This window comes from Acipenser ruthenus, chromosome 2, assembly GCF_902713425.1.
Source record: "Acipenser ruthenus chromosome 2, fAciRut3.2 maternal haplotype, whole genome shotgun sequence".
NCBI lineage: Eukaryota > Metazoa > Chordata > Actinopteri > Acipenseriformes > Acipenseridae > Acipenser > Acipenser ruthenus.
Genome location: NC_081190.1, coordinates 20,596,554 through 20,610,964, shown reverse-complemented (window position 1 = coordinate 20,610,964; position 14,411 = coordinate 20,596,554). Strand labels below are relative to the sequence as shown.

Below are 14,411 nucleotides of genomic sequence, written 5' to 3'. Positions count from 1 at the left end.
ATATATATATATGTTTGCCTAAATTTTACAGTATTACACTTTATTATTACTACTGCATGTCTTATGAGTGAGCATATTCATTTGACACGTGTTGCAGCAAATTAGTAAACCACATTTCTTTACCTTTAAATTTACCTTCAATTTCATTGTTAATGCAAAATCACGGCAGTATCTTTGCTTTAATTTAACATTATTTACATCTTCCATCTTCCATTGACTAAGCTCTACGGGCTGCAGGGACTGCAGGCAGCACCACCCATCAAACCTGACTGACTCCGCACTGTACTGCACAGCTCAATAATGACGGCCTAAGGTTTGAGATATTCAGAGTGCTGCCACAGCTGGGAAGTGATTTTGGTCAAATGATTAACCACTATTGAAGCACCTCTGTTCTGAATGCCATGCCAATCCCTGCTTTTCACCCAATAAACCTACAGAAAGCAACGGATGTTATGAAGCTGCAGAATCCTGGACAGGAGGAAAAGCCGAGGGAGTCTCCCCCTGAACTGACCAGCGGGGGGCGCTGAAGCGTGATGAGGTGCACAATCCTCAGCCGATTTTCCTCCCACACCTAAAACCCACAACGCGAACACGACTCGAACCATGCTTGCATGGCTCCCCTTTCACTTTTACCAAGTGACACTGGGGACCTTTTTTAATCATAACCAGACGATCACATTTACCAATACAATGGAACAATTTCAGACACAACATATTAGTTTTCCCTAAGAGTTTGTAAAGCAAGTGTTTTTTTTAATAAAGCTCCTTATCCAAACCACATGTTTTATGGTCTGATACATAGTGGACTGAGGCAGAACTAAAGTCTAGTGTCTGAGAGATATTTCCTATCCAGTGGTTGAGTGCCCAATGAGAATTTCAGATTTCATAATCTCACTTTGCTCTCTGACATATACTGTACATATATATGAAAAAAGAAAACATATGTGGTTCTGGTTCCCAGAAATGCTGTTCCTTCAAGGGAAGTAAACAGAACTGTGCCTTGAGCATTTTGCACTCAGTGACTGACCTCTTTTACAGTGGATATGTAACAATGTCTGACAGGATTTCTAAGGCAAAAAAAAATATGGTATGTAGGGTATACTAAACACTTATCTACCAATTAGGGATTCTTCTGTCTCCTTTTATTCTCTCTGATTATCACTAAAATGAAAACAGTGAAACCAAATCATGATGCTAACATGAAACTCAGCTAATCATAAAAATGCAGAAAGTGAAACAAACACAAGACATACTGTATGCACTATACAGTACATCTACCATTAAAATTACAACTTTTTTCATAATGTTACTGCAATATGACCGTCACCCACTATATGTTACTGAACATGTAAAATGACATACAGCCAGGTCCCTCTATACTGTATACAGTATCTCCACATCCTGATACTGCTGTTTGTGAGATGTGAAACTACAAAAACAACCTATCCAGAATAAGTATAATACACTGAAATACATTTTATATACTAATCTGAAACAGTTTGTTTTCTGGCATTAGTAAACAATGTGTTAATATAAAATTGTGAATATTCTATAAAATACAGGAACCTTTGGCCTCTGGTCTAAACAAAACCAGAGTACAGTAGAAACCAATGCTAACATGTGAGCAGTGTTGTTTATTAGTGCCCTTTTTCTGACGAACCTTATCCACTGTTTGTGTTTGTCACACTACATGGTGAACATAACAGTATCCAAAATTGTATACAACTGATTTGTATTATTATTATTTATAAATTATGAGGGATAGCCATGTGTGTACACTTAATTTACACAAAATCTCCACTAGCAGAGAAAAAGCTCATTTCTTAATGTTTCAGTTCTACATTTTAAACGCAGAACAGCTGGTCTGTTCCTGGTACTTTTTTGGCAAGTTTCACTACAAAATTGGATACAAGGTTCTGTATGTATGTGTAAAACTCAGTGTGACATACTGTACAGTGTGGATGTACGGGTGACTCGTATATGCTGTATCTGTCACAAGGCTAGTTAGAGGTGGCTTTTATAGAGGAATAGTAACATACTGTATACCTCCAGAACAATCCACACACTTTGCAGACGTGTCATTTTACTGTGCAATTTAGTGCTCCTGAAACACGAGGGACGATGGCACTTACAGTCTGTCTGGAAGGTTGCAGGAGAGTTAAGCTCACAGCTCTGCAAGCACATCTCAATCCTGACCTGAAAACCATCTGCTATTCAACACAGACTGCCAATTTTGCTGAATTATGGGGTGAATTTGTAATGTGGACTAATGTCACTGGAGCTAGGCTGTGACCAACTAAATCATTTCAACCTGTGACCTGAGTTGGTTTTAAACCCAGGCTTCCAGAGTTGAAACACAAATGTTAGTAAATGAACCTGCTGTGTCACTAAGCCCCTAGCTGCCTGCCTTCTCATAGTTCCCTAAAGTGACACTGAGCATGAAGGTAGAGTAAGTATCAAGAAAAAATAAGAAGATAAGGCCTGTAAGACTATATTTCTATTCTAGTCACAGAAGCAATATCCATTAAAACTCCAAAAAGGAGCATTATTTTAAAATCATCAATAATATGTTAAATCAAATTGCTCGATATTGCTTAATCTGTTTCTTGCATTCATTTATATTTGCTTGTTAACTGAATAGGGTCCATGGAACCATCGCTTATCCTCTATAACTTCTTTACAAGTGTTCTACATGTTTACTCTTCTAGCCTAGTTTTTGTCTTATTGCTCCAACTGAGGAGTAAATGACTGTCACACGATTAAGTTCTTACAGTGGGAGTTCAGCTACACAAGGATTCGCTGTGAACTGTAAAACCAATGTGTGGGGGTATATCAGTTTGAATACTGCAGTAAGAGTGGCATTTCAATGGAATGTTCATTATTAAAGCAGCTACAGTAGTTCTAAGAATTAACCTTCAGGTCTTTAAACAATGTAGCTAACTTCCCTTTTTTACCCTTATGGTGCTGCTCAGAGTTCAATTTCACACATTGTCAGGTTACTGTTAGTATCATTTCTGCATCGACTTCTAAGTTGACTATATTGTTACAGATGTTTAATTACACAGCCCCTTGCAATTTACAAACACATTACAGCCCCCTGCAACCAATGCCAGAGGTTTAATGAATACGTGGTATGTGCTGAACTGAACGCAAAGGATTATTTGTGTCAAAGAAGTTAGTGTCTACAGTTAAAAGGCTGAAGCATTTTTACATTGTTCCATGTATTGAATTCAATCACAATATAGGTAGGTACACATACTGTGTACATAATATAGTCTATTCAGAGTTTCCTTGTGTTACAAACAAACATGTGCATTTACTGTCTATTTTGTTGTAATAACAATGTTTAAGAGCAATGATTAATCTCATAAAGAAGGCTATTATAAAACACATCCTTATTTCAAATGTACTGTACAGTACTCTGTCATAAAGGGAAGCATTCCCATGTGTTACAATAAAGGCAAGACATTTACAGCTATCCATTTTCAACCTTGCCATGTGCAGATCTGCCCTGGCAAGCATAGGTCAGACTCTTCCTCTCTTTTTTTCAGTGTAACTAGTACAGAAGTAGGTATGGTAAGCCTTGTTATCAAATTGTAAGCAACAGAAACAAAATAATGTTACATGCGCAGTGTGTACAAAATACTGTTTTAATCTTTGAAAACATAAACCTGTAGCACCACACGTGAACAGGCAACAAGATACTGTTGATATAAAAACATTAGTGGCTAAGGGAAAACGTAATATGTTTGACAGGTTTTGCTTACAGAAGTCCTTTCTTCACACTATTTAATATAACACAGATAAACAGATTATCATGTAAATTGGTTACACAGATAGGACACTGGAGTACCACAACAAACCTTGATGAACGTTGGAATGCGTCTGGTAAAAGAAACTGTTGCATTTAAACTAAAAATCTACTTTTCATATCAGTAATACTTCCGTACAGTCAATGTAAAACAAAAAATGCAGCCGCTTGGTTTTGTTATTTGGTACAATCAATATCTGGATCATTGCTAGAGGTAGAAAGTGGGTACAGTATAATACAATATGTAGACTTTTTTTTTAGCTAACATTGGAAACTATCGAAAGCAACCTGAAGTGTTGTACTAAATCCTAACCAATAAGAACAACCAAGATTCATCAATGTATTTGTTTGTTATGGGTCTGTACAGACTCCAGTGGGGTTTTCACTAAAAACAACCCCGCTCCTGCCCCATGGTGCAAAACTGTTTCTTTGGTCATTGTGACATGGGAATGCTGTACTGTATGTATGTATGTGGGTGGGAACCGCACTTAATCGACCTGGCAAGAAGTCCAGGCGATCTCTGTACAGTATCAGGGATTTCTGTGCCGCCTCTCAAGCAGCCCCATCTTAACATGGCGACTACCAAAACAATTGAAGCTCTAGCAATGCACGCGATGGATACATCAATATGACACCGCTGTGGCAAAATAGATAAATAAATAAATAAATAAATAAAAACAATACCACAAACTTAAACATCAGCGACACTGTCGCGCCCTCGTCGCTGTCAGTGTTATATTATTATGTGAAACACGAAAAAGTGCATGCACGGAGACGAATTAATTATTCCAGTTTTTTTTTATTTATTTATTTTTCCACGAAAGTCTGGTTTACACAATAATACAAATAACCAATTATTATATGCAGCACAATCGCGCCCCCCGCCAAGCATCCTCAAAAATATGTTCTAGTTTGAACTTTATAAAAAAAACAATTTGTTGGATTCGGCTATTTACATAAAGAAATCAATAATTAAAAGAAAACGTGATTTGGACAATGCTATATTTTCTATATAGTGCTTATTCACAGGACATAAACAGCAAGTCTAGCATTGCGGTAAAGGTTTTCTTTGTTTCTTATCTTATTTTATCGACTGTACTGAGCAGACCAGCTCTCTGCAAAGTTGCTACCCTCTTTCAAACACACACGACACGGATGTCATCAGCTTGTGTTTACTAGATGCTTAGCGAACAAGATCTCCGATATTAGTACTGGTGCCTACCTCTCAGGATCCTTGAAATTCAGGTATTGGGAATCATTGCCCGGTCGGTCCAGTTCTCTTGTAATGTCGGAACACCTATGGACGCTCGATTCAAAACATTCAAGCACTGTTAAGAAAAAAATATCCCGAGTTGTTGTGCAGACAGTTTTATGTCAATGCTACTTTTTCCTTAGGCGTTTTATTTTATGTAGTTTTCTTGTTTTACAGTAGAATGTGCGTGTGTTTCCGGGTGGTTTGTTTTAATTTGGTTGGTATCCTTTTTTTTCTGTGTCTGTGAGTCCCGCAGTCAGGATTCGGGAGGGGTTTCCGCTTTGGAACTGCTCGCCCTCTCTCCAAAGTATAATGACGTTCACGGCATAGGCCGATGAAGTACTACACAATAGCTTAGACATAGAAACAGGCAGAACCCCGCCGGTCCTGGATAAGGCGAGTCAATGGAACAGCATGCTATGACCGGTAAGTGGTTAGGTAAGAAAATTAATGAGACTGACACAGTATTTCAGGGTAGCCATCGCTGAAAGCATGGCATTTGGCAAGTATCCTCCAGAGGCAGGAGATGCCGCTTCTATAGTGGAAAATGTGTCTCAAGTTCCTTGTTTTTTCTGTTGATATTTTGATTTCAATTTACATTCACTATTGGTGAAGCCCATTATGTTCAGCCACAGCACATTGCTCCATGTCTTGGACAATGTTAATGACAAAGGGAAAAATACAAATAGCTTCAAGCTAATTAAATCTTCTTAGGACTTTGTCATAACAAGTTATTGAGTGTATCAGAATCCAGGGGCAAATGGAAGTGTGTGTTAAGTTGTGGTGAAACCTGTGTATGACATTTATGACAAGTTATTGGGGACAGCAGAATCAGGGAGTGTATCGATCCATGTGTTTGTAAGTCACAGTTACATTTTACTTTTCCATATGGTGGATGTAGGGCATGTGAATTTACTTTTGTATGACACTGATAGGTCTAGTTTTGTATTTACAGCCAGTGCATGGGAATATACTGTATGTCACTGACATACTTGTTCATTTAAACCTTCAAACCATTATTGAATTTAATTTAGAAAAAAAAAGTGGTGCAGACATTTCACAGGAGCAAAATCTTTCTTATTGTAGCCCAATGATGTGTGCTTCATATCTCAGTAATCACTTACCTGTGTCATATCTCACATCCAAGACCAAATGATCAAGCTGAAGACAGAAATGGGACTCCAGAACTCACCACCACAAAGTGTACAAATCTGAAGGGTGCTTACACATCTGTCTAATTCTATTCAATACAGGTTTCCTGGCTAGAGGAAAGGTGATGCATGGGATTATAGAAACTAGAAAGAAACTTAGAACTGGAGAAATTAGCCTTCAGATACATGAACTGTTTTTTTAGCAGGCTGAAATGGGAGGAGGCGTATCTCAACCAGTAGGGAACATATTTTATTTATCAACATGGGAACCTTATTCAGGATCTCTATGTGCCAGCCCTTCCTGATAGTGAGGAAAGGCAACTGGAGGTTCCATCCCAGGATCACAAAGGAGTGTATGTCACACCTTGAAGCAAAGCAGCCAGCTCAAGGAGGCGTGGTCTATCCTGAGGCGGAAATGGTGGCCATTCAGGTAGAGTCAAAAGTGTTTCACCTCTTGTACAATGGCCAGCAGCTCCCTGCGGGTGACACAATAGTTCTGCTCAGGTTTACTGAGGGACCGGCTGAAATACCACTCTCTCTCCTCTCTCTCTCTCTTGATACAGAACTCCCCTGATACCCACATCGCTAGCGTCCTTGTGCAATATGAAGGTCCCTTGGGGATCGGGAAAAACTACGATGGGCATGGGCAAGGCTTTCCCACAGCTTCTGGAAAGTTGTTTCACAGCCCACTTTTCTGGGCAATACTTGCAAAATCCTTCACAAAGCGGTGGTAGTATGAGGCCAGTCCCGTGAACCTGCACACGTCTTGGACAGAGTGTGGAGTGGGCCAGTCCTGCACGGCTGTCACTTTCTCAGGATCCATAGGCACGCCATTTGCCCCCATGATGTGTCCCAGAAAACAGATTTGTCTCCATAGCAGGTGACATTTTCCCGAGTGCAACCGGAGCCCCACTTAGCGGATCCATGCAAACACAGTTCTTAGGTTGCTAGAGCCCCTGCGAAAGCGGTTGCATGTACCAGCAGATCGTCCAGGTCACCACACTCGCTCGGCATAACTTTGAACTGCCGCAGTCCTTGCCCAATGTAAAAGCATTTTTTAAATGTATTTATTATTATTTAGTGTGCCCAATTATTTTACCCTGATTTTCTACCCAGTCATTTTTCCCCTCGCTGTGGCTATTCCCCCCTACAGCTCAAAAGAACTGAAGGTTCAGTGGGAAGGTTCAGTCCACTCACATCCAGACATTCCTCCAGCCTAGTAAGCAGCTCCAAGCCGATAATGTAGTCGTCCCAGATTGACACCAGACAAAATTCGTGCTGTATGGCGTGGTTCCCAATCCGAATGGACATTACTTGTCGGCCCAGCATCAGCATCAACTCTTGAGTCATCATTTTCATCTTCATGGAGGTGGGGCGCCGGGTTGAACCAGGCTGTCGGTATCGACCAGGGCGTGACACACCACTCCATTGAGCTGTAAGAGGAGGCTCAGGCTGCTGCCCCGACCAATACGACCCACAGCCGCAGCCTGGCGCTTTTTGCCTTCGGGGTGGTAGGAGCTCAGACCGGCGGTTCCCCCTCTACCCCGTCATGCTGCAGTTTCCCACCAGGATCGGAGGTGACTCTTGCTGGACAACGGCATCTGACGTGATGGTGGCCGGGCTGGCTGCAGCGCCAGCAGAGGTCGTCTCTCTGGAGTGTGCGTCCCTCTAGGGAGATGGGCCTCATGTTTGTTTCGGATTAGTTGTCTGTGTAGCGAGTTTTTAGAGGGCTTGTGCTTCTGTACCACTTGGCATTAAAAGAGAGCGTATTAGCGTCTGGCATCTGCTTATTATCTGAATCGCTCTAAACTAAAAGCCTGTACGTTACAGTGGCAGAGAGCTGCATCTTTAACTAAACAAACGAGGTGGCAGGGACAGGCACTGTGCCTCCCCTGAAACAGTTGCATGCCTCATAGTTTGAGAACCCCTGCTTTACACAAAGAGGTACATAAATATTGTATTTGCTTTAACTTAAATATTTGTAAACTTTGAGAAATGTTTTAAAAGGTTTAAATAAAAAAATAATACAATGTGTTTTTAAGTTTAGCTATAAATGGGTAGAGAAACTGTGGAGGACACTACAGAAGTTTTTCTTTAATACCTGATGTTTAATTTAATGCATCTTTGCTGCCATCAACTGGTAAAGCATTAAACTACAATCTTTGCTGTAAGAATAAAGGGGTGGTAAACAAAAACTACTGTAACAGTACTTATAAGATGTATCACCATTTGCTGTGCTGCTTCCTGTCTTTGGGATCACATGAACTAACTCTCAGTAGTTTTTCAGAATGATGAACTGCTTCAGGCGGTTCCGAAGTATGTGGTTGCTTTGTGGCACTGTTTACACCTTTGGCTGCAGTTACAGAATTAGTGTCTTCATTCTTTCCAGCCAGGTAGCAGCACGGTGCACTCGGATAAAAGTCTTTGAATTCACCTATTCATTATTCTCACCTGAGAGTTACCCCGAGCTAACTTTTACAAACAGTAACTGCAGCAGCAGCTTGGCTTGTAGCACATGCAGCTGTGTGTGCTGTGGATGTGTCTCCTGATGATACCAATTGCAATACAAACTCTTGCTGGTAATAGGTGTCATCTGGGATGTAAATGATGAATGAACTCAATGGCCTATCGGTTTTAGAAATGTTTTATTTTTGTATATTTATACACCATTAAAACATTATTTTGACATTTCTGTAAAATGCTTCCTGCAACGGTAACTGTGTACTTTTTGGCACAATTGCACTGCTGTCAGAGCTGAAGATCTCGAACATAAGTGCAGCTGGCCCCTGGTCACCGAATACCATCCTTTATACCCTTTTCTATGTGTCACACTAGTTTGTGTACCACATGGACAAAGCTGTCATTAATTACATAGAACTCCTTCCCAAACCTCTTTGTCGAATTTCATCAATGTGGCCACCAGCTTCAGGTTGGGCCAATTCCTGTGTTCTTGAGTGTACATATTCATATTCTCCAATTAGAGTGCCAAGAAGAAGGTGAAAGCACTGAAGTACATTAAAGGTATATCTATCTAAAATAATAGGGAATGTTTTTCTAGCAGAAAGAAAGTGCAGGTGCCCATGTAATAAGGATGTACAGGTTACTTGGGTAATGTAGGCAATCTGAAAGAACAGGTTACCCAGTTAATGGGAAACATTTCTCCAGCAAAGGAAAAGCACAGGTGAACCAGCTAAAGGAAATGTTTCATCCAATTTTGCCACCAATATTTGAAGAAACATTTCTTTATTTTACATTGCATGGTTAAAGATTAAGTAGAAGGGTTCCGAAAAATATAGCGTTACACGTCCCCACGTGTTGCAACAACTGTTTAAATAACCTACGTGTAACAGGGAGCCCTGTCGCTGGATGGAGTGTGCGTGTGTGCGCCTTTGGGAAAGCAGCTGCAACTCGTAGCAGGAGACCCATTGCTAGGCCCGGGCTAAAGCGTCTGCACCACAGCTCGGGGCTACTGCACGACCATTGCCACACAAAATGGCGAGCGCTAGTCTCACTAAAAGAAACTGCCCATTCCAGGAACCTACTACCCTACGGTAACCCTTTGTATACTTGTTCTGGGATCCACGTCCCCTAAACTGACCTATTACTGTTGCTCCCGAAGTCCCGGCCTGCCAGCTGGCTGAGCAAGCGCCTTCACAGGCACCGTCTTGCAGTTGAAGGTTTCTGTAGTAGTTCCTGCAGAGTGGACACTCCTCTCCTTGATGTCAACAGACACACGCTTTCCTTCAGCGCCCGACTGTGTGTCAATGGCCGTGCAGAAGCCTTGAGCTGTGACGCAGATTGTTTTTTAACTCCATGCAGCAAGCACGGGCCTTCCCCCCCCCCCCCCAGCCAATCCGGACCTTACAATCGGCTCAGCGCAGGATGAGCCCACTGCTCAATTGGTCGCCTAGCAATGCGTCTCCTGCCACACATCCCAGCTGCTTTCACAAAGGCACACACACACTCCACGAACTAGTGACAGGGCTCCCTGTCACATTACCTGTAATTTTAATTTTAATTTTCATTGTTAAGAACCTGACAACGTTTTACACTTATAACTTGAAACTCTGTTTCAAAGCTCTTTTCAAAATGTCTGCTCTAGTGCACTGGTAGTGTAAGGATTATTGTATGGAATACCTGGGTACTTCTTGAAAAGGATAAGCCTGAAAACAAAGTTGCAATTCAGTAACTGGACATTACAAAAAAAAAAAAAAATTTGGTCTTGAAATTCTATTTTTGAGAACATGGCTGAAGAAAATGTTGTTGGCAATATGTCCGTGATCCAAGATTCTGGGTGTGTAACTGTGTTATAAAACATAATACTAAGATTTCTCAACCTTTTAGAGGGTTGATTTATTTATTTATTTTTGTTCAGAGCAGCAACTCATGCACTGTTTGACAAAGCACTGAATCTTTGAAGAGGGGTGATGGTTACCATCTGAAGACACCTCAGCAATTATCAGTCCATACAAAGAAAGATGAAAAAATGTCTGCAGTACAAGCTTGTGCAGTTATTTATTTATTTATTTTTACCTCAACGGTTGTCTTAAAGGCTCTGTTTATAGTTAGAGCAGATTCACCCCTGAAAATCAAAATTCAGTACTCGGCAATGGAAAATGTAGATTTCCACAAAAGTAGCCTTGTTTTTTTGAAGGCACAATTAATTACCATCCATTACCTTAGAGCTGTGCACATCCTGTACACTGCATAATGTAGGTTAATGCATACTATATTAGCAAACATCTTTTGTGCTCATTTAATGGGCTGTGAGCTGGGGCATGTAAGCATAGGGCAGAGGAAGCAGAAAGGAGCAGTTAGTAGGACAGGGTACCGGCTAGAAAGGACCGGACTTAAGATAGAAGAGCGGGCGAAGCCCTGACTAGTAGCAGACCGACAGCCCGGACATGGAAACTAGAATAGAAAGCGGTCGCTGACTGAGGGCGACGATGCCGACACATCCCAGGGGCAGAGGATCCAGCGACCGAAAACACATATGAGGGTTATGACTCGAGGAGCCGCCCCTTGGGAGAGGAAGTCAGTCCCGACAGACCAGGACACGAAAGGAGTTATGAAGGAGAGAAGGTACCCAGCATCTGAGACTTCTGTAAAGGGGTGCTCTTGCCCCCCAGAGATGACCGATGCAAAGGCATGTATGAAAGGTGGAGGAGGAGGAAAGTGAAACACTAGACAGCGAAGGTGCAAGTGATCAGGACTTAAATAGAAAAATAGGTACTAATTGACAGGAAATTAGAGGCCCCCAGCTCCACGCCCCCAGAACTGCACAAGCTAACATCTAAAGTAAAAGGTCACCGAACACAGGAAGCAAATGGTAATGGCCTGTTTAGAGAAACATGGTTACTAATGTGGTTTCAGAGGGACCATTCGCATTCATTACCTTTGGTATCCACAACCTTAATTGAAACCTGAACAGACTGTAAATACCTGAGGGATTACCCAGTGAGGAGAGAGCACCCCACATAACTCTTCACAACATATTCAGCTTTTAAGGTGGTTCTCGATTCAAGGTTTGTTAGAGGTGGGGGTAAAGAATTTTATGGAAAATAAGCCATATCCAAGCTGCATGGTTTGCGTTCTTGAAAGGCTTATTTATATATGTTGTGCTTTTTTCTGCTGATCTGATTGTGTGCCTCCAACCCACTGAAACATGAACTATTCCAATGCTGTAGGCAATATGGAGTGATAACCAAGCTTTTGCAATCCGTTTTCTTACCTCTTATTTTGTGTTACCAACAGTATTACTGGTCCCACCTTTATTGTGTAAATAATTCAAATACAACACTATGTAATACAGTACATGTTTGATCAGGTCATTGGCTTGCTACATTACTAGTTTGATATCAATGCCACATCGAATTTAACAAACATTACATTTTCATGAATGGCCCATCTCTTTAACTCAAGAAGTCTTCCCAGGCCTGTTCAACAAATCTATTTTCTTCTAAACAAATAATAATAATAATAATAATAATAATAATAATAATAATAATAATAATAATCAAAGTGCCTTACAATCATGGAAACAAATCTTCATAAAGATGATAATCATTTATACAAGTTGCCACCAACATGACCTCTTATGCAAAAAATTATAATTTATTTCCTCTCCACCTTTGCAGTACAAGTAACTGTTTTACACCCTCACAGTTATAAAAGTGAAATCAATTAGGTGACATATATGAAGTTAGGATTGATAAAGTGACAGACTGGGGAAATAGATACATTAAATTGTCAGGTAATTCATAGAGCAAGATATAGCAGCTCAGTAATGTTTTATATAAAAACAAAAATGCTGCAGTTTACAGATGAAGATTAAAGAAGAATGGAACAATAGGAAGGGCAGCTATGCACCAGTTTGACCAGCAGATATCACACTAGTCCCCATTATTAATGAATGTCCAAAGCACAGCAACTTTGAAATAATCAGATAAATGCTAAATATAAGAACATCATTTTGTAGGTGTTTAGATCTTAATCATACTTTTTTTTATTGGTTTTAAAATAGTCCTTATTCAATCTTTTTTTGTTTTTTGTTATTTATTTATTTATTTACCTTAAACATAAACGGGATGAAACATCTCATTACTCCAATGTCTGAATGTATTGGGGTTAGTTGTAACATTGCCTACCCCATATCTTGGAATCCATTACATGTTCAATAGGTATAATTTATTTAGAGCTCTATGAGCTGGTTAGGAGCGGAATTGGATGATTTTACCAATTAAGGACACACTTGTAACAAATACCTGGACAGGAGGTTGTCCCAGCTGTCGAATACAAGGGTGGGGAAAGCCACTTGTTATGCACCCAGTCAAAGTGAATCCTGAACTGGGACACAGGCCAGATAGGGAAGAATCTCTGGGATAGGCCTACACTAGACGGCAGTGTTTCTGCAACTACAGTATAATCATTTTGTTTTGGGGTTGTCCAGCAGATGGCGCCGTTAGTCTGTTTTATTTGGACTATCGTACCTGCCTTTGTATGACGTTTTGAGGCGGGCAGAGCTGAGGGTTTTGCTGATGTTTTAAGTTGGAGTCCTCTGGATGGATGCTAACACACACACACACACACACACACACACGACAGGACTCGCTGAAGAGTAGCGAGAGAAGTATCTGAACTGGCAATGGGACACATGTCAGTTATGCCCTGCAAAAACTCCTGCAAAGACTTAAACGGAACCCCGAGGAATTTATAAAACCTGATGAAAAAAAAAAATACAAAATCTATGGATTATTCTGAATAATATATATTGTGTATTTAACTAAGACAAATAAAGTAATAACGTCTGCTTTTGGATTTTCAGTTGAACTTTATTTTTAAGTCGCCGTTTGTGTCACCAGGTGTTTTTTTTTTTTTTTCTAATCTAAGCCTAATGTGAAGTCTTCTACCTACTCTGTCAAAATGGGTTTTGGATACGAACTGCAACTTGGATATGGCTTATTTTTAATGTCCATTTCTTCTCTTTTAACAACTGGTCAATCAGATCTAAAAAAGAACATCACAATGGCTGTGATGCTGCCCAACAATTACAGCAAATATCCCTGGGCTCTGCCAAGAGTCACTCCAGCCATCCACATGGCAAACGAAGCGATTCAGAAGGACGACAGACTGTTGAAGGGGTACAACATCACCGTGGTGACCGAAAGCACTGAGGACGAAGGTAGTGGATGCTCTCAGACACTAGCCCAAATAAACGCCGTGGATTTAAAGCTGTACACGAACCCTGACGTTTTTGTCGGACCTGGATGCGTGTACTCTGCTGCTTCAGTGGGCAGGTTTGCTACGCACTGGAAGCTCCCTCTGATCACAGCTTGGGCTCCCGCTTATGGGTTCGCCAAAAAGGATGAGTACAAGACTATTGTCAGGACGGGGCCGTCCACTACAAAACTTGGAGAGTTTGCCAATTATGTCCACTCTTATTTTAACTGGACTTCCCGGGCTGTTATAATCTATCATGACATCAAAACGGATGACCGCCCCTATTACTTTCTAATTGAGGGTATCTACAGCATCTTGGAGTTGGAAAACATTACTGTCGGTGCCCATCTTTACCCTGAGCCACAGAAGATTGATTACAAAGAAATTGTCCAGCACATTAAAAACAGTGGCAGAAGTGAGTCTGGGCATATTTGCATGCTTTCATTAAAACAAATCTATACGTATACATACATACATA

At 40.7% G+C, this 14,411-nt stretch overlaps 2 protein-coding genes across 5 annotated transcripts in view; one reads left to right on the top strand and one right to left on the bottom strand.

Annotated features, from left to right (window-relative positions):
- Positions 1 to 5,414, bottom strand: part of LOC117409278 (tyrosine-protein kinase Fer) — a 103,302-nt gene extending 97,888 nt beyond the window's left edge. The window contains exon 1 of one of the 3 annotated variants that reach the window (XM_058991640.1): positions 5,034 to 5,414. The gene's annotated coding sequence lies outside the window, so the exon portion shown is untranslated. The remainder of the gene's footprint in view (positions 1 to 5,033) is intronic. The other 2 variants (XM_058991630.1, XM_058991644.1) reach the window with 2 other exon arrangements.
- Positions 5,415 to 13,297: 7,883 nt separating this feature from the next.
- LOC117963557 (atrial natriuretic peptide receptor 2-like) overlaps positions 13,298 to 14,411 on the top strand; it is a 62,923-nt gene continuing 61,809 nt past the window's right edge. For both annotated transcript variants that reach the window (XM_058991611.1, XM_058991622.1), the window contains exon 1: positions 13,298 to 14,348. In XM_058991611.1, coding sequence (XP_058847594.1) covers positions 13,637 to 14,348 — 712 coding nt within the window. In that variant the 5' untranslated portion in view covers positions 13,298 to 13,636. The remainder of the gene's footprint in view (positions 14,349 to 14,411) is intronic.